Raw genomic sequence first — 20,995 nt, forward strand, 5'->3', positions numbered from 1 at the left:
TCACCTGGAATGCTTTTCCAACAGTCTTGAGGGATTTCCCACATATGCTGAGCACTTGTTGGCTGCTTTTCTTGCACTCCCCAGTCCAACTCATTCCAAACCACCTCAATTGGGTTGAGGGTGAGTGATTGTGGAAGCCAGGTCATCTGATGCAGCACTCAATCACTCTCTTTCTTGGTCAAATAGCCCTTACACAGCCTGGAGGTGTGTTGGGTCATTGTCCTGTTGAAAAACAAATTATATCCCATCTGGTTTGGGCTTAGTGGGACTGGCGTATCGCTGCAGAATGCTGTGGTAGCCATGCTGGTTAAGTGTGCCTTGAATTCTAAATAAATCAGAGACAGTGTCACCCGAAAAGCACCCCCACACCCAAGGGCATTGTTAAGGGGGGGGAACATGAATGATTCATGGGGCCCTAGTGTCACGACTTCCGCCGAAATTGGTCCCTCTATTTGTTCGGGCACCGGTCTTCTAGCCATCGCCGCTCCACCTTTCATTTTCCATTTGTTTTGTCTTGTTTTCCCGCACACCTGGTTCACATTCCCTCATCAGACTAAATGTATATTACCCTCTGTTTCCCCCATGTCTGTGTGTGGAATTGTTCTTTGTGTAGGGTGTTACGCTACAGGCTGGCTTGCTCTAGGTTTGTTTCTAACCTAGGTTTGTTAGTTTTGTTTAATCCGGTTCATGTTACCGTGGTTGTGCTTTGTGCTGCCTCGCCTGTGCCTTTGGGCCAGGGTGTATATTAAAGTTCTCCTGTTATCACCCATATCTGCTCTCCTGCGCCTGACTTCCCGGCAACCAGTCACTCACCCCGTTACACCTAGCCTGGTAGGGGCCCCTAAATGTTTAGAGAATTATTTGTCTATCATTTTGTTTTTAAATCTGTGATGAAAATGAATACGTATAACCATAATCAGATCAGGCATCTCTACCCAACCATCCCAAAATACTGTTTCAGAGTATTTTCTGCTATGGTTTAACTCCTGTTGAATTTACTCAGGAATGCCCACATAATGTCTTGACACTACAGTTGCAGTTTCTCTGTAGGTACCACATTTACGTTTGCAGTCCACATAGTTCAGGATTTTCTTTATTTTGGGTATGTTATTTAGGCATATATTTAGGAATTATGCATAGGGCAGAAGAGGGTTAGCCTTGTTTATAAGAATTTGGTAATGAATTATTTAATCTGAAACATGGATCATTGGTAATTTCTTCATTAAAACTGAATACAATACCATATATTAAAAAAATAAGTCACCAATTATGTAGTTATTTATAATAAAGCGTCATAAAAATCTCATGACACAGACAGTTTGTGTTAACATTAGGAACCAAAAATGTTTGCAATACTGTTAATATAGGCAAAGGATGAAGGTGGAAACTAGAATCTGCACAATTGTAGTATGGAGCAGCAGAAGCTTATAGTTAGTACATTTAATAACACATATTGTTCAGTACGTTATTTTAATCTGAAACATTCTGATTTCTATGTTAGGGGCACGGTAGGTTTTTTTCATGGGCAACGCCCCTGCCCACACCATCACACCTCCTCCATGCTTCGCGGTGGGAACCACACATGCGGAGATCATCCGTTCACCTACTCTGCGTCTCACAAAGACACGGCGGTTGGAACCAAAAATCTAAAATTTGGACTCATCAGACAAAAGGACAGATTTCCACCCGTCTAATGTCGATTGCTCGCGTTTCTTGGCCCAAGTAAGTATCTTCTTCTTATTGGTGTCCTTTAGTAGTCATTTCTTTGCAGAAATTCGACCATGAAGGCCTGATTCACACAGTCTCCTCTGAACAGTTGATGTTGAGATGTGTCTGTTACTTGAACTTTGTGAAGCATTTATTTAATGAACTTATCCTCTGCAGCAGAGGTAACTCTGGGTCTTCCTTTCCTGTGGCGGTCCTCGTGAGAGCCAGTTTCATCATAGTGCTTGATAGTTTTTGCGACTGTGCTTGAAGAAACATTCAAAGTTCTTGAAATTTTCCAGATTGACTGACCGTCATGTCTTAAAGTAACGATGGACTGTCGTTTCTCTTTGCTTATTTGAGCTGCTCTTGCCATAATATGGACTTTTGGTCTTTTACCAAATAGGGCTATCTTCTGTATTCCACCCCTACCTTGTCACAACACAACTGATTAGCTCAAACGCATTAATAAGAAAGAAAGAAATTCCACAAATTAACAAGCCACATCTGTTAATTGAAATGCATTCCAGGTGACTACCTCATGAAGCTGGTTGAGAGAATGCCAAGAGTGTGCAAAGCTGTCATTACGGCAAAAGGTGGCTACTTTGAAGAATCTCAATTTGTTTAACACTTTTTGGTTACTACATAATTCCATATGTGTTATTTCATAGTTTTTAATGTCTTCACTATTATTCTACAATGTAGAAAATAGTAAAAAATAAAGTAAAACCCTTGAATGAGTAGGTGTGTCCAAACTTTTGATGGGTACTGTATATACTATTTTGTCAACATACCTTATCCTAATATACCTACTACTGTACATAAGACCCTAATTTGCTCCAGGGACGCTGTACTACAATGGATGACCATTTAAAATAACACATTTCACTGCACCTATCCAGTGTATGTGAAAATCAAATGACAAAAATATATATATGCAGCGAAATGCTTGTGCTGCTAGCTCCAGCAGTGCAGTAGAATGTTTCGCCAATACAATACAAACGTGTATTTCTTTTTTTATCATATGAGAGGGAGAATATAAAGACTTTATGTGATGTGTATAATTTGGAATATATATATATATACATACATACACTGCTCAAAAAATAAAGGGAACACTTAAACAACACAATGTAACTCCAAGTCAATCACACTTCTGTGAAATCAAACTGTCCACTTATGAAGCAACACTGATTGACAATACATTTCACATGCTGTTGTGCAAATGGAATAGACAACAGGTGGAAATTATAGGCAATTAGCAAGACACCCCCAATAAAGGAGTGGTTCTGCAGGTGGGGACCACAGACCACTTCTCAGTTCCTATGCTTCCTGGCTGATATTTTGGTCACTTTTGAATGCTGGCGGTGCTTTCACTCTAGTGGTAGCATGAGACGGAGTCTACAACCCACACAAGTGGCTCAGGTAGTGCAGCTCATCCAGGATGGCACATCAATGCGAGCTGTGGCAAGAAGGTTTGCTGTGTCTGTCAGCGTAGTGTCCAGAGCATGGAGGCGCTACCAGGAGACAGGCCAGTACATCAGGAGACGTGGAGGAGGCCGTAGCAGGGCAACAACCCAGCAGCAGGACCGCTACCTCCGCCTTTGTGCAAGGAGGAGCAGGAGAAGCACTGCCAGAGCCCTGCAAAATGACCTTCAGCAGGCCACAAATGTGCATGTGTCTGCTCAAACGGTCAGAAACAGACTCCATGAGGGTGGTATGAGGGCCCGACGTCCACAGGTGGGGGTTGTGCTTACAGCCCAACACCATGCAGGACGTTTGGCATTTGCCAGAGAACACCAAGATTGGCAAATTCACCACTGGCGCCCTGTGCTCTTCACAGATGAAAGCAGGTTCACACTGAGCACATGTGACAGACGTGACAGAGTCTGGAGACGCCGTGGAGAACGTTCTGCTGCCTGCAACATCCTCCAGCATGACCGGTTTGGCGGTGGGTCAGTCATGGTGTGGGGTGGCATTTCTTTGGGGGGCCGCACAGCCCTCCATGTGCTCGCCAGAGGTAGCCTGACTGCCATTAGGTACCGAGATGAGATCCTCAGACCCCTTGTGAGACCATATGCTGGTGCGGTTGGCCCTGGGTTCCTCCTAATGCAAGACAATGCTAGACCTCATGTGGCTGGAGTGTGTCAGCAGTTCCTGCAAGAGGAAGGCATTGATGCTATGGACTGGCCCGCCCGTTCCCCAGACCTGAATCCAATTGAGCACATCTGGTACATCATGTCTCGCTCCATCCACCAACGCCACGTTGCACCACAGACTGTCCAGGAGTTGGCGGATGCTTTAGTCCAGGTCTGGGAGGAGATCCCCCAGGAGACCATCCGCCACCTCATCAGGAGCATGCGCAGGCGTTGTAGGGAGGTCATACAGGCACGTGGAGGCCACACACACTACTGAGCCTCATTTTGACTTGTTTTAAGGACATTACATCAAAGTTGGATCAGCCTGTAGTATGGTTTTCCACTTTAATTTTGAGTGTGACTCCAAATCCAGACCTCCATGGGTTGATAAATTGGATTTCCATTGATTATTTTTGTGTGATTTTGTTGTCAGCACATTCAACTATGTAAAGAAAAAAGTATTTAATAAGATTATTTCATTCAATCAGATCTAGGATTTGTTGTTTAAGTGTTCTCTTTATTTTTTTGAGCAGTATATATATATATATATTCCAAATTATACACATCACATAAAGTATTTATATTCTCTCTCTCATATGATAAAAAAATAAATACACATTTTCATTGTATTGGTGAGAAATTCTACTGCACTGCTGGAGCTAGCAGCACAAGCATTTCGCTGCACCTGCCATAACACCTGGACAACTGTGTACGTGACCAATAAACTTTGATAAGATGATTTGTGTGTGTGTGTGTGTGTGTGTGTGTGTGTGTGTGTGTGTGTGTGTGTGTGTGTGTGTGTTTGTGTTTGTGGACAGGTCCATTGGAAAGGTCTGTGACAAGCTGCCACAATAGGCAAGGTTCACTTCCAACCCTAACTGTGACAGAGTGACAGACAGATCAATGCCACAAATGAAGAAATTGAATAAAATAGTTACAATAATGTCTGTATGGCTGAAAGGAGGAAGGTACATTATCTCCAAAAACATAAACACAACATGCAACAATTTCTAAGATTATAGGTACGATCTAACGTCTTGTCAATGCTTCGACTTCATCCCTAGCCACCCCCATAAACAGATTGAGGTGTTCAGCATCCTAGAAGCTCCTAGATGCTACGGTCATTGTAGTTTTTCCAACCTCCTCTCCCTGTGAAATCAAATCAAATACCGTGAAATGCTTACTTTATAAGCCCTTTAACCAACAGCGCGGTTCAAGAAGAAAATATTTACCAAGTAGACTAAAATAAAAAGTACGAATAAAAGTAACACGGTAAGGACAACAATAACGAGGCTATATACAGTCACTTCCACAGCCAAGGATGAATGGTGCAGCGACAATGCACAGTCAGATATTGAGGGAGGGAAAGAGGGAAAGGAGAGGAGGCATAGATGGGAGGGAGTGAAATAGAGGCAGAGGAACGATAGATGGAGAAGGTGGTGTGGGGGAGTGAAATGTGCTCCCTGGAGATCAAAGAAAACACGCTCCTGAAAATACTCTGGAAAGAAGTGCTATGAATGCATAGTGAAGACACACACACATCCCCCACTCGCCCCCATGCACACACACACACATCCTCGTTCAGAGGCATTCTCTAAATACACAGGCAATGTTTTGTATAGTGAGCAGCATTTATACACCATAGACAAGGAGTGGCAGTGACGCCCTTTGACTGTGACAAACACACACACACACACACACACACACACACAGCATTGATGGCCTTGACTACCTCCTTCCTGCGGGTTTGGCAATTGTGCAACTCTGGCTGTATTCACTTCTAAGCAATAGAGGGAGAGGAGATGTGGTACATAACGTATACTCACCGCTAGAGGCCAGTAGAGTATGCACGTGTCCTGTTCATTGCAAACAAATATGTCAGTGTGCCAAGTCATTTGCCTGGAAAGGTGATTTCCGTCTCTCATAAAGACTAGGGATGTGCATATTTTTCCTTTCAAGACAATTCTATACGTATCTAGATACATGGGCTCCGATACGTTTTAGTTTTAAACGATTCGGTGCGGTTAGGTTTGATTGGAGAACGAGTCGTTGCGATTCGGTTCGATGTGATACGTTTTGACGCAGAAACATTTGTTGCATGAACATGTTCCGTTCTAAATGAAAATCTGCTGCTGACGGAGCTCATGAGCTGGATCTGTCTGAGTTGACCTCTGCTACTAAAATCAGTGACAATTCTGGCAGGGGGGAGATTTTCGGCACAACACCTGTTCCTCTTAAACACCATTTTTCAACAGCGCATAGATAACAATAAGCTAGCGAATGACAACGGTTGTCACTCAACCAATAAAGCCTAATACCACGCAAGCCATGTTAGCGTGTGAATGCTGAAGGTGCCGTGCAGATGTGCATGATTAGGAACAGGCTCCCGACCTCGCGTTGTTCAGCGAGCGAAACTGGGCACAGCGCACCGTTGAATCATTTGAGTTTGACTCGGCTACCGATATTGCCTGGGGTTGTTTGGCGTGCAACACTACTGTCAACACAGTGACATGCAGTTCGACCCAAAATATGGGAGGTAGTTTTCGGAAGGTAGAGTGTAGAAAGAATGTAATATCAGCAAAGCATTTGAGTGAACCGGCGATTCGAAACATTTGAATCGATTTTCTGGCCAGTGCATGCTACGATTTGGACTGGTTTGGGGTCCGCGGACCGATGCACTTGTATCTTAAACATTTTAATTCGGGGACAGATAGTTATCGGGCAATCGTTACATCCCTAATAAAGACCTAACGAGAGATACACATACACATGTAAAGGTACGCACACACACGCTATGTACTGTATATATTTATGGCCATCTGTCTGGTCAACCACGTCTCTCTCTCCGTCTCTGCATTATGCATGATCTCAGAGAGCACTTTCAGAGAGAGGAGAGTGTGTGAATCTGTGTTTTAGAAACTTGTAGACATTTCCCCCATTTAACCCAACCTGTCTGGGACAGTGAGTGCATGTGTAGACTATATTTTTAAAACTACATATGACAGTGAGGGGTCATGTGGCCTGGTATATGACTGATACTCCTGATAATCCCACAGATTACAGCTAATGTCCCCCTCATTCGTTGACAATCTACACTCCATGACCAAAGGTATGCGGACACCTGTCAAACATCTCATTCCAAAATCATGGGCATTAATATGGAGTTGATCCCCCTTTGCTGCTATAACAGCCTCCACTCTTCTGGGAAGGCTTTCCACTAGATGTTGGAACATTGCTGCGGGGTCTTGCCTCCATTCAGCCACAAGAGCATTAGTAAGGTCGGGCACTGATGTTGGGCGATTAGACCTGGCTCGCAGTTGGCGTTCCAATTCATCCCAAATGTGTTCAATGGGGTTGAGGTCAGGGCTCTGTGCAAGCCAGTTAAGCTCTTCCACACCGATCTCAACAAACAATTTCTGTATGGACCTCACTTTGTGGATCGGGGGTATTGTCATGCTGAAACAGGGAAAGGCCTTCCTCAAACTGTTGCCACAAAGTTGGAAGCACAGAATCGTCTAGAATGTCATTGTATGCTGTAGCATTAAGATTACCCTTCCCTGGAACTAAAGGGCCTAGCCCGAACAATGAAAAACAGCCCCAGAACATTATTCCTCCTCCACCGAACTTTACAGTTTGGCACTATGCATTTGGGCAGGTAGCCTTCTGGCATCCGCCAATTCGTCTGTTGGACTGCGTGATGGTGAAGCGTGATTCTTCACTCCAGAGAACGCATTTCCACTGCTCCAGAGTCCAGTGCTGGCGAGCTTTACACCACTCCAGCCAACGGTTGGCATTGCGCATGGTAATCTTAGGCTTGTGTGCGGCTGCTCGGCCATGGAAACCCATTTCATGAAGCTCCCAACAAACAGTTCTTGCTTCCAGAGGCAGTTTGGAACTCTGAAATGAGTGATGCAAACGAGGACAGAAAAGTTAAATAACATATATTAATGCAACAAAATTGAAGGAGAAAGGGAGAGAGAATGAGGGGGAAAGAGGGGGCCCGAAAGAGTCGGAGGCAAACAGCGAAAGAAATATAAAATTATTAGAAGAATGGAAACCCCCCAGCAATCCGAACCCTCTAGAGATTATCATCTCATTCTCTCTTTATCACCCGGTTACTTTCTGTCCTCCAGAGACTGTGATAGGATTCACCCAGGAGGGGATAGAGAGAGCAGAGAGAGGCCAGGGCCAGACCCCACGCAGCCATGGAGAATTGTGTTATCTCTGGACCAAATATAAATGTTCTGTTCCCAACTCTCTTGCCTCTGCTCTCCTAGAAGGGGAGAGGAGAAAAGAGTAAGACAACGGGGGAGAGAGGAAAAAGGAGTAAAAATTGATGAGGGTGAGGGAAGCATGCGGTTCCCAGGCAATTAGTCTGTGTAATTAGGCTGTAGTGAAGGAAACCATGGTTGGCCTGGGTAGATTAACTATTGAATTCTGATACAGAAGCAAAGTCTACAAGTCTCATAGGGATCGGGGCCACCACACAGCACCCTGACAGGACTGGGTAGAGATGTCTCGCTTTTTGGAGACTCGACTAACACACGTATACTATAACAGCTGCAGCCTGTGTGTAGTGATCCGTGGCCTGTAGTCACAGCAGTGGCATGTCTCTCTCTGTTAGACTGAGCTAATGTCACCCCAGCAAAGAACCAGCCACCTAAAATACACAACCCGGCAGTAAAGAAAGAACTACAACACACACACACACACACTGATCTGAATCTTGAAAAAGGTGCATATGGAGAGTGAGTGAGTGAGTGAGTGAGTGAGTGAGTGAGTGAGTGAGTGAGTGAGAGAGAGAGAGAGAGAGAGAGAGAGAGAGAGATGATATTCTGTAGGGTTAAACCATACCACCTCCATATCTCCGAGTCACAACAGAAGTGTGGGTGATCAGCGGGGTTAATCTAGCCAGTTGATGGTGAGGACTGCTGCCGTATCAGCGTCACACACACACACACACACACACACACACACACACACACACACACACACACACACACACACACACACACACAGAGACAGAGAGCGAAAACGTGATGAGCTACCTTAACACACCACACAATCAGTAAGGTACATGTAATAACAAAAGGGATGAATTGTGGACAGTGTGTTATTACATTGTTATGGTGACGATATTTCTGTTCTATTTTTAAAGTCGCTCCATGTCACGTTTTGGTACGGACACATTGCCAAGCACTTGCTCAAAACACACTCAAATGCGCACACGCACACACGCACACAAACCCGCTTGTGTCTCGTTCCCCCCACTGCACAGCCTTACATGGTATTCAAGCGATCGCTCTCTCCACAGAGGCATTTCTGCAGCGTTGCTAAGCAGACCAATAATTCACAAACAAACCAAAACATCCACCCCCTGCTATCCTGAGAGTCAGTTTGCCTGCTAGCCTGCCTGGACACTGGCAGAGTCTATGCTAAGACACTTTTACATTCAAGGAGGCAGCCTCCCCTTCATGAGCATGCATTCAAGGAATCACATCACTTCCCTGAAGGGGTAACACATCAATGCAGAACCACCCAGCTACAGATATTTCCTATTATACAGTAAAAACAGCAGAGCAAACACACATACCTTTGTAGAATGGAGCTAGAGAGAGCGAGAGAAAGAGGTGTGGATAAAGGGAGTGATAGTGAGAGATGGACAGGAGAACGAGGAGTGATGAGGCAAAGAGAGAAAAGAGAGAAAATGCAGTGTCAGAAGACGAGAACGATGAAGCAGTGTCTCTCTCTCTAACCTGAGTGTCGATACCACCGTCTGTCGCTGGAGCGCTCCTGGTTTTGGGGGCTCCCCAGACCCCCTGGTGGTGTCCCAAGCCCCCCTGGGGGCCCACCGTGAGAGCGTGTCTGTCGGAGGGCTTGAGGGGCACGGGCAGTGGTAGGGGCAGTGTGAGGGGGCGCGAGGGCACCTGTGGAATGGGCAGAGCGCTGTGCACCGGCTTGGGCAGTCCCGACTTCATCTTAGAGGCCAGCAGAATGGCAGGCATCTTCCTCTGGGGCACCAAATAGTCTCCGACACACACACACACACACACACACACGGTACTGTCTGACCCCACCCAAGCAGTTAAGCCGACGCTGTCCTCCCAGTAAGCAAACAGTTTTACCAGCTGGAATAAAAGAGTGGGATAATAGGACACAGTCAATGTGTTGGGAAGTGTCCGTGTGGTCTTCCTGAATCCTGATGCTCCTCTCTATAAGAGAAGGGATCAGCTGAGTCTCTATCTGACAGCGGGAGCAATAGTCCAGGTCCAGCTCTCTCCCTAAGATCCCACCTGTTCCCTGGCTGTAATCCCTGCTCTGGTTTATTAGGAATACCAGTATTCCCAGTCTCTTATTGGGAATTCCCTGTACTTCGATGGAGGAGCTGGCAGTGTTCCATTTCCCCGGATTCAGTGAGCATTCGTCAAGGAAATTCGGGATGTTTCTCTTCCTGGTGAGCGGAGTTAATTATCTTCTCCGGATGAGAGATGGAAAAACTCTTTGCTTCCCTCGAGGAAATGAGGAGGAAGAAGGGAACGAGGAAAAGGAAGGGGAAAAAAACAGAGAGAACAGCAACAGAGGACCACTCGCTTCGGCGACCGCTCTGCCTGTGACTGCACTCTCTCTGTTCCTCCTCCTCTCTATCTCCTTCCCCAGTATTGGCCCTGTAGCAGGTGTGGCTTAGGGATAGTGGAGGACAGACATGTTTGGATGACAGCCTTAGGCATTCTCTCTCTCTCTCTACCTCTCGTCTCCACTGCCTCCCTTATTCTCCCTTCCTCCTCCCTCCCTCATTCCAGTTTTGTAAGATTGGATGAGAGGACTAGAGCGAGAGTTGTAGCCACTGTAGAAGCAGGCAATGCATTCCATACAGTCATACACACTGTGCAGACCAAGACCAACTGCTGAGATACACATTGTTACACATTATCACACAAAAAGTTTGTGTGTGTGTAAATAGCTCTGAGTGTGTGTGTGTGTGTGTGTGTGTGTGTGTGTGTGTGTGTGTGTGTGTGTGTGTGTGTGTGTGTGGACGTGTCCCCACAAGAATAGAAACAAACAAACATTTGACCAACTGGGGACATTTCGTTAGTCCCCACAAGGTCAAAACACTTTTTCTAGGAGGTTTAGGGTTAAGGTTAGAATTAAGTTTAGTATTAGGAGCTAGGGTTAGTTTTAGGGTTAGGGAAAATAGTATTTTAAATGGGAATGAATTGTGTGTCCCCGCAAGGTTAATTGTACAAGACTGTGTGTGTGTGTGTGTGTGTGTGTGTGTGTGTGTGTGTGTGTGTGTGAGCGTGCATGTTTGAGACTGTCGGGCTCTGGGCCACTGCCTACTTATGTGTTGAGAACTGACAGAATAAGAAAGAGAAGATTTCTGCTAGGAAAGGATGAGCCATTCGGGACTGCACTACCCTACTCATGTCCTGTCATCATATTTTCCTGTCTCTCTCTTCCTCTTCCTGTCTCCTCCTTCTTCTCTCTCTCTCTCTCTCTCTCTCTCTCCGCCTTTCTCTGTGCCCTTTGTATTCCAAATGACACTGACACAGTTAAAAGCAGGATGAAACATTACGTTGTCTGTGGCACTAGATGCTTTCTCAGGTCTCGGATTCTTATGGATCTGTGCCCAGTGAGAGGGGACACGACCATGAATAGAGATAGGCCCTAATTTACTAACAATCTTACTCTCTATCAGGCTACAGAGCTTATGCAAATGATAGAAGATTAATCTGCTCTGGAGCTGAGGTTCGACGTGAAGGGATAACAGCAACAGCAGAGCAGTAGTCTAAACGCATTAAAACACACTCTCTAATCACAAGACAAAGGGGAGAGAATGAAAGAACGCAACAAAACACGCACAAAGTGAATGCAGATTTGGGCGATGACATCATTGGGTCATTTTTGGAGAGGCAGTACCCCCCCCTCCCACGCCCCAATCCCCCTTGGTATGTTAATGATAAATCCTATTAGCATAATCCTAAATCATGGAAACGTTCCCTCATATCTGATTCTATCTCTATGGTCAAAGCGTTGCAAAAAGGTTGTTCCTTGCTGAAACAAGCGAGATGTGGTAGCAAAACGAGTCTTCGGTTGCCTAGGCAACGTCCCCTTCCTGCAGCAGCACCAGCAGATGCAGTCAGGAGCGGAGGTCATTTGTTGTTGTTGCTATTTGAATGGATATTACGTTGACTGCAGTCACTTGGCTGACCAATAACCCGTCATTCAAAATTCCATGACCGTGACAGCCCAGGCGCGTGTGTGTGTGACGCTGACAATGTAAGGTGTGCCGTTAAAGAAAGTGTCACCATAACAACGGAATGTTCCACTATTCCATGATTTCCCCCACGACTCCTAGCAACCAACATGTCACAGCCAAGCTCTGGAAAAACTCTCAGGAGAAAATAAGAGAAGAAGAAAAAAAAATAATAATGTTTTATGTGATTTCATCTTTGAAATTAGCTGGATGACAGTCCAGAGCATTCTAATAATACATTCTAATAATACATCAAGCCTACTGTAAAATGTGTTATTTCCAATGTAATAACTAACAACCTCGGTACAGCCATAGAGATATAATGACACCAATGTGAATATATTTACTATATATATTTACCTCACTATTCATACTATTCATATAGCCTACAATTGTGTGTGTAGGAAGAGAAAAGGCGGGGTATTTGTGGAGTTAAACCAGTGTGTTGGCTTACAGTAAACCCTTATCCAAACATAGACTTCTCTGATGATTCGGTCAACTGAAAAGTGCAAGCCATCTTCTCAAAAGACACACACACACTTTCCAGGTTGTTTTCTTAATCCGAGTGGCCAGGGCAGAGTGTGTGGGCATTAGGCAGACCTTTTTAATCGTAACAAGTGTGTGTGTGTGTGTGTGTGTGTGTGTGTGTGTGTGTGTGTGTGTGTGTGTGTGTGTGTGTGTGTGTGTGTGAGATACTCTCCATCTGTTCTGGGTTGGTGAGTGAATAGATCGGTTGGGCTGGGTCGAGCTGCGCCACAGTGAAAATGTCAAGTATAGCTCTGTCTCTGGGTGTCACACTGAACATAGCTCACTGTCACGACACACAACCTTATCACATCCTCACAGCGAAGGTCTCGGATTCTTCTGAGATAATAAGGAAGAAAAAAATAGACATTTGATTGTTCACTCGCACTTAGAGGGAGATGACCCAGAAAATCAACTGAGGCCACAGAGAAAACAGGCCATTAAGGGAAAGTGTGTGTGTGTGTGTGTGTAAAAATATATCTGAGTGTGTGTGGGGCTAGACAGAGAGCAATGGGGAGTCCAGTCCCTTCCTGTCACATGTCGCCTATGAAGGTCATCACTCTGGGGTGTGTTTTCTCTTTCCACACAAGCCCCCAGCCCCGTGCGCACGCACACACACACACAAACCACACATACACACGGCGGCATAAACACAGACAACACTCCCAGCAGCACCTAAACAACACATCACATCCAATAACCACAGGCGACAAGGAGGCCAAGCGGGGGGACATAGGACTCACCGCTGTGTGTGTGTGTGTGTGTGTAACTGTTTTCTTATGTGGAAAATGTAAAAAACTGAATGTCCACTTGCAGAGAGAGAGACTGCTCCATATTAGGTGTTCATGAAACTGGCATAATTGATAAGTTGACTGCATTACTTCTTCTAATATCCACATGCAAACACGCACACACACTTTCTAATTACACTATCCTTTCAAAAGTGCAGTAATTGAAATTAAAAGGGGGGAAAAAACACTGTTCTCCTGAGAATGATAATGAAGAACCTATTAGCCACAAAATACACCATCTAGCCAGCAACCGCAGCTCGTAAGTAGCTATAAGCCTATTACCCTCAAACCAATGTCACAATCAGTCATTCCATTTGTCTTTGTGAGACAGAACGAGACAGAACAAAAATGCGATTGAAAATGAGGAAATGAGGTAGAAAGAGAGATACAACATAGGGAGAGTATGAGAGAGCGAGGTAGAGAGAGAGGTAGAAAGAGACAAGAGAGAGAAGGAGAGAAGGCATGATGGATAAAAATACCGTAAAGAAGGGTGAACGAAGGTCAACATCCCATTCTCTACCAGCACAGATGCATCCTTCAAATGGTCTCATTTCCCCGCCTCAGAAAGACGGTCCCCCGTCACATATTAGAGCAATACCACAAGGGAATACATACACTCACTCACGCTGAGCTAATTATAGAAACCATGCATTCGCACACTGCTGTTTACGACAGAACTGTCAAGAATATGAAAGAATAAACCAGGTTTACTAAGTAGTTTGGAAGAATGGTGTACTGATGTGTGTGCATGTGAGTGTGCCTCCATGTGTCAGTGTAACTGAGGTGAGACCACAACCCTGCTGTGAGGTGAAACATGCTGTTATCCAGAGAGACTTACAGGAGCAAGTAGGGTTAAATGCCTTGCTCAAGGGCGCATCAAAAGATTTTTCACCTCAGGGATTCGAACCAGCGTCCTTTCGGTACCCCCATCATGGCAGACGGATGTGTGTGTGAGCCACTGCAGAGGGATGAGAGACCCCACTCTGTGGATGGCAGTGCTGACCCAAAGCTGTCATAACAATTCTCACATCGAATCAAAGGCATGGCATTATCAAGAGCATTCACAGGAGAGGACACACACACACACACACACACACACACACACACACACACACAAACCATTAACAACCGCATCTGTCTGCGGTTGTCAATTAAATGCTAATAGAGTAGCTTTCATCATCATCCTCAGATTCCAGCTTCAGGAGGAAATGGATGCAGATAGAAGAAAGTAGATCAAAAAAATTCAATCAAATTTGCTTAGCTGTTATATAAAAGGCCCACAGCATCAGAGGAAAGGATTGACGAAAAAGTAGGAGAGAAAAAAAGAGAGCGAAAATAAGTTAGTCAGTAAGTCATGGCCTGAACTTAAAATGTCTACAATACACCAAGAACGTGAAGAATGAACAATATTTCAATAACCAAATCAACATGGTCTCTTTGGTAGGACAGCCGCGGCTAGAGAGAGTGGTGAAAGTAAAATGAGCAAAATTCCACAAAAGTGTGGTTCTTTTCCCTAGTGGCGCGGCGGTCTAAGGCACTGCATCTCAGTGCTAGAGGCGTTACTACAGACCCTGATTCGATTCCAGGCTGTATCACAACCGGCCATGATTGGGAGTCCCATAGGGCGGCGCACAATTGGCCCAGCGTCATCCAGGTTTGGCCGGCGTAGGAAGTCATTGTAAATAAGAATTTGTTCTTAACTGACTTGCCGAGTTAAATAAAAGAAAGTGTGGTAATTGTCATACAGCTTACCCCTATTATATTCTTTCAGGAGAAAAGGAAAGGAAACCTTATTAGCCCTCGCCCAGTGAGCTCCCCTGTAGCTGAGGTCATTCAGGTGAGAGATCTATCACGTTTATGACCCGCTTACACCCGCTAGGTGCCAACCCTCAGAAATGTACTGCCAACTAATGCCCACCCAAACCCTCCATTATAGCCTCCTGTTTTATAGCTCTTACTCATAGCTTCCATTCGTCAGGTAAGAGTGCTTGCATGGTGATGTATTACCGATTAAACGGTTTTATGACGTGGGAAATAAACAACATGGGAAGCGTTTACACACCTGTTTAGCATGCAGTGTGAATATAATGCTTGGTTATGCAATATTATGATGTTTAACCTAATGTGTAAAGGCCTATGGGGGAAGGGGTTGAATAGACAAATCCTTTATGGTGGGATGTAAGAGGGAAAATTAAATGAGACAGAAGCAAAAGGGCAGACAACACACACACACACACACACACACACACACACACACACACACACACCACACACCAGTTAACCAGAAAGGAAATCTTCTCCAAGGCATTGTTATTAGCCTCATTTCCTGCCCTGGGTCTTTGATGCCAGCTCTGTACTGACGAACGCTGCTTGATCAAATGTATTAAAGCCATAAAGTTTGAACGCAGGGCTCTGAGAATGATCAAATTCAAACGGTTTGGGATGAATGAAATCGAAAACACACTGAATCGCAGCCACAAAACGGAACAACGATTAAACTGTCAAATCTGGCCCCACGCTCGCGAGGATGGTTCTACTCAGCCCACTCCACCAGTCAAACCCAGGAAGAGTGCTTATTAAAACTAGAGCAATAGCCTCGCCAGACACTTGAAAGGATTACGTTGTTGATTGGCCTTTTTTTATGAAAGTAATGAATTAAATGAAAGACTGGTTTGAGTTTGAATGGGTATAAGGTTGAGTGAGAATGTGTGTGTGTGTGTGTGTGTGTGCATCTTGTTCTAAGGGGGCCCACACAACGTGTCCTGGCTCTCAGCTCTAATAGAGAATCACCAGTGAGAAAACAGAGGCCTTTCCTGTGAACATTAGGGTTGCCAGATTGGCTAGACTCCAGCCAATCCCAAGGGGCAAAAAACAAGCGGAAATCCACCCCTCCAAGACCAAAACACTATTCAAGTCAATGGCAGAAACCATTCACTAATTCTCGCCTCAACTCGGCACAGGCCAATCTGGCAACCACGAAGTTGGTTTTAGCCAGAGAGGCGATAGGTTGCCAGGAACACAGCCATGGTAGGGGGAGAGAATACAATCTTGTGGATGAATGTTTCATCCTGTTCTCACACTCCTAGAGAGCATTCATTGGCACTATTGCCTTAGTCTTTCAACCTGAAAGGCCACAGAGTATTTCAAATAATCCGGTGCCGGGTTGGCTACCTCTGTTTTAAACTATCCTATGATAAAGGTGGAGGAGAAGGCACCCTTGGTTGCCAGGTGTACGCTCAAAGCTTAAAAGATTAGCTACCACTGTGTCCTTGTTGTTGTGATCTGTGGTTCTACGAGACAAAAACATCCAGACCCCATAACAATCTCCTCCCAGCTCAAACTAACTAACTGACTGACTGACTAACTAAATAACCAACCAGAACTTACTCTCAGTCTCTCTGCACCAGAGGCAACGGTCAGTAGGATTACAGTTGCCCAATTGATCGCTTAGTGGCAATCCTGTGATCAGATTACGAGCGCTCAGTCAGTCCAGCAATCCCTTAAAGAGCTCAGAGAGGCGGACGGGCAGCCGTGGCAGGAGTCTTAACGCTATAGTGGGTCAGTAAGTCAGTTCTCGCCCCCTTTCCGCACGCTTGCCTTAGGACTAATCCTGTTTTGTGGAGAGAGTGGTGTGTGTGTGTGTGTCAACCTTAGATCGCACCACCACTGCAGCCCAAATTCAGCGTAAGGAAGAGGAAAAAGACAAATGACAAGTGTGTTTATGTGTAAAGAAGGCAAAAGGATGAGTCTCGGGGGCTGTAGGGGTACAAGGCGAGTTACTAGCACCGCACACACACGCTCCAGGGGCTGTAAATGTCATCCAAATAATCACACTGTTATGTCGGACGTTCTAACGTCATGCTTATCTTCCATTTACATTCACATTTTTACCTTCCATACAGGCAAACATGATTAATTCATGTTTATCACATACGTATCTACATTTGTGGAATATCAAACGTTTCGATGTTTGGAATATCCCTGGTTTCAGCAATAGGTGAAAGAGACAGTCCGTCGTCCCGTCACCCAACACGGGTGGCGGTGACGGGTGACTCGTTTCACTACACTTCAACTGTCACACCCGTTTAACACTGACGACGCTCACGAGAGGCTGAGGAGAGAGAAAGAAAAAGAGGAAGAGAGAGAGAGAGAGAGACAGAGAGAAAAAGAAAAATGAGAGAGGGAGAGGTAGAGAAAAAAAGAGAGAGAGAGAGAGAGAGAGATACAGGTGACATGGCAAAGACAACCATTTTAAACCGCCATGAAATTACCCTGTAAGACTGCAGGGAGGCAAACGCTGTAACGTCCGTCGTTAAAGGTAGCCCAAGGCGCAGCGTGGGTTGGGTTCATCATATTTTATTTAACGGTGAACCAGCAAAAAACAAAACAATGAACAACACAACGAACGAAAAATTTTGCAGGCTACTCACAGCAATACAAAAACAAGATCCCACAAACACAGGTGGAAAAAAGGCTGTCTAAGTATGGTTCCTAATCAGAGACAACAATAGACAGCTGCCTCTGGTTAGGAACCATACTCGGCCCAACAAAGAAATACAAAACATAGAATGCCCACCCCACACCCTGACCTAACCACATAGAGAAACAAACCCTCTCTCTCAGGTCAGGGCGTGACAGTACCCCCCCCCCACCCCCCCCACCCAAAGGTGCGGACTCCCGGCCGCAAACCTGAACCGATAGGGGAGGGTCCGGGTGGGCATCTATACTTGGCGGCGGCTCTGGTTCGGGGCATAACCCCTACACCGCCCGCTGATCCCCCCGCTTCTGTGTCGCCGGAGGAACCAGACCGTGGATCAGCGCCGGAGGCTCTGAACTGCCGAACGCTGCTGAAGACTCTGGGCTGCGGACCGCCGCTGAAGACTCGGGGCTGCGGACCGCCGCTGAAGACTCCCGACTGGGGAGCGTCGCTGGAGGCTCCCCTGGAGGATCCCGACTGGGGAGCGTCGCTGGAGGCTCCGGACTGGGGAGCGTCGTTGGAGGCTCCGGACTGGGGAGCGTCGCTGGAGGCTCCGGACTGGGGAGCGTCGCTGGAGGCTCCGGACTGGGAAGCATCGCTGGAGGCTCCGGACTGGGGAGCGTCGCTGGAGGCTCCGGACTGAGGAGCGTCGCTGGAGGCTCCGGACTGGAGAGCGTCTCTGTAGGTTCCGGACTGGGGAGCTTCGCTGCAGGCTCCGGGCCATGGATCATCACTGGAGGCTTTGTGCCGTGGATTATCACTACAGGCTCCGGGTCATGGATCATCACTGGAGGCTTCGTGCCATGGATTATCACTGGAGGCTTCGGACCATTGATCATCACTGGAGGCTTCCTACGGGGAGCTGGAACCGGTCTCACCAGACTGGGGAGATGCACAGGAGACTGGGTGCGCAGAGCAGGCACAGGGCACACTGGGCTGTGGAGGCGTACCGGAGGTCTGGAGCTCAGGGCTGGCACACCCCGTCCTGGCTGGATGGTCACTGTAGCCCAGCAAGGGCGGGGCGCTGGTACAGGACGAACTGTGCTGCGCTGGTGAACGGGGGGTACCGTGCGTAGAGCAGGCGCAGGATAACCTGGGCCATAGAGACGCACTGGAGACCAGATACGCTGAGCCGGCGCACTTCTTCCTGGCTGACGGCCAACTCTAGCACGGCAACAGTGAGGAGCTTGTACCGAGCGCACCGGGCTCTGAGTGCGCACTGGTGACACAGTGCGCATCACCGCATAACACGGTGCTTGTTCAGTCACTCGCTCCCCACGGTAAGCACGGGGAGTTGGCTCAGGTCTTAAAACCGCCTTAGCCAATCTACCCGTGTGCCCCCCAAATTTTTTTTGGGGCCGCTGCCTCTCGGGCCTCCGTTGTTGCCTTGCCTGTTGATCTCGTTGCTGTACCTCCCTCGCTGCTTCCACCTGTTCCCATGGGAGACGATCCCTTCCGGCCTGGATCTCCTCCCACGTCCAGGATCCTTTGCCATCCAGGATGTCCTCCCATGTCCAGTCCATCGGCCCACGCTGCTTGGTCCTTTGGTGGTGGGATCTTCTGTAACGTCCGTCGTTAAAGGTAGACCAAGGCGCAGCGTGGGTTGGGTTCATGATATTTTATTTAACGGTGAACCAGCAAAAACCAAAACAATAAACAACACAACAAACGAAAAGTTTTGCAGGCTACTCACAGCAATACAAAAACAAGATCCCACAAACACAGGTTGAAAAAAGGCTGCCTAAGTATGGTTCCTAATCAGAGACAACGATAGACAGCTGCCTCTGGTTAGGAACCATACCCGGCCCACCACAAAGAAATACAAAACATAGAATGCCCACCCCACCCCACACCCTGACCTAACCACATAGAGAAACAAAACCTCTCTCTCAGGTCAGGGCGTGACAAACGCCCCAAATAAACAGAGAGAAAGAGACAGTGGAGGGATGCAGTGTGTGTGTGTGTGTATATGTGTGTGTGTGTGTGGGGGGGATTGATTTTGTTGTTTGTGCTGGGAGCCACAGAAGCCCTGCAGCATCCTCTGGAAGCCTCAACCATGTCAGATCACATCAGTGTCCTTGCCAGCATCCAAGCACATACACACATATAAACACACGCATACAAACATAAACGCACACCCACACAGATGAACGCATGTGAACACAAACACACACAGCCACAGATTCAGCAGCAAATCCTGTGTCCCCGGGAGACAGAGAGGGTTAAGGCTGCTTTACCGAGAGCCAATCTCCTTAAGAAAGTCTTCATAATATGATGGCACATACACACAGTCCTTGAACCCGAACTCAGCCACCCTCCTGTCCTCCTTACCCCCCACCCCGTGGGCCCAATCACATAACTACAGCTTACCATGAAATCCCCCTACTGCTCCCCATCCCTGCCACTTCCTCCGGATCCTAACGCCCCTGTATCACCGGTGAACATAGACATGAGGAGGTGAGCAGGTTTCACGGCTGGATAGTCAGCGAGGCGGTGTGGGGACGTTAGGGAAGCCCTAAATGCATTCGCTGTCTCTCCTCTCCACTCTCTCCTCTCTCGTCTCTCCTTCAATGTCACATGTGACCCAGTACAACTCTCTCACTCTCCTCTCCGGGCTCTTTCTAGTAGTCCACCAGGCAGAGCAGCAACAAGGGATAGGATAATGTTTGTTGTGGAGCATGACGTATTGGAGCACTGTATTGGAGGGGCCATGGTGGCTCTGACAGACAGACTCCATCTGGGCTACAGAAGAGATATGAGAGAGGACCTTAGTATACTGAGAGAGAGAGAGAGAGAGAGAGAGAGAGAGAGAGAGAGAGAGAGAGAGAGAGAGAGAGAGAGAGAGAGAGAGAGAAAGGAGACTTCCATTATCCAACCAATAGTAGAGAACTATAAGACCAATACTGAAGCCACGCTCTCATTAATTCTCACTAAACTTTAAAATGTGATCAACTCTCACAAAAGAAGATAAGAATTCAAAGCCAGCCAGTGAAAAGAATGGATGATATTTCCCTGGTTACCAAATCGACGTTTACTGAACAACAGGCTGGAAAACATTAGCTTCTCTCTCTCTCTTCCTATCTCCCTCTATGTATTTAGCTGCCCC

The 20,995-nt window shown here is 46.6% G+C and overlaps 1 protein-coding gene across 1 annotated transcript in view; it reads right to left on the bottom strand.

Annotated features, from left to right (window-relative positions):
• nav2a (neuron navigator 2a) overlaps positions 1-10,451 on the bottom strand; it is a gene marked incomplete in the record, with an annotated part of 129,193 nt that extends 118,742 nt beyond the window's left edge. The window contains 1 exon segment of the mRNA XM_029766917.1: positions 9,599-10,451. Within this exon segment, the coding sequence (XP_029622777.1) occupies positions 9,599-9,847 (249 nt within the window).
• Positions 10,452-20,995: the final 10,544 nt, after the last annotated feature.

Source organism: Salmo trutta, chromosome 12 (assembly GCF_901001165.1).
Source record: "Salmo trutta chromosome 12, fSalTru1.1, whole genome shotgun sequence".
Lineage (NCBI taxonomy): Eukaryota > Metazoa > Chordata > Actinopteri > Salmoniformes > Salmonidae > Salmo > Salmo trutta.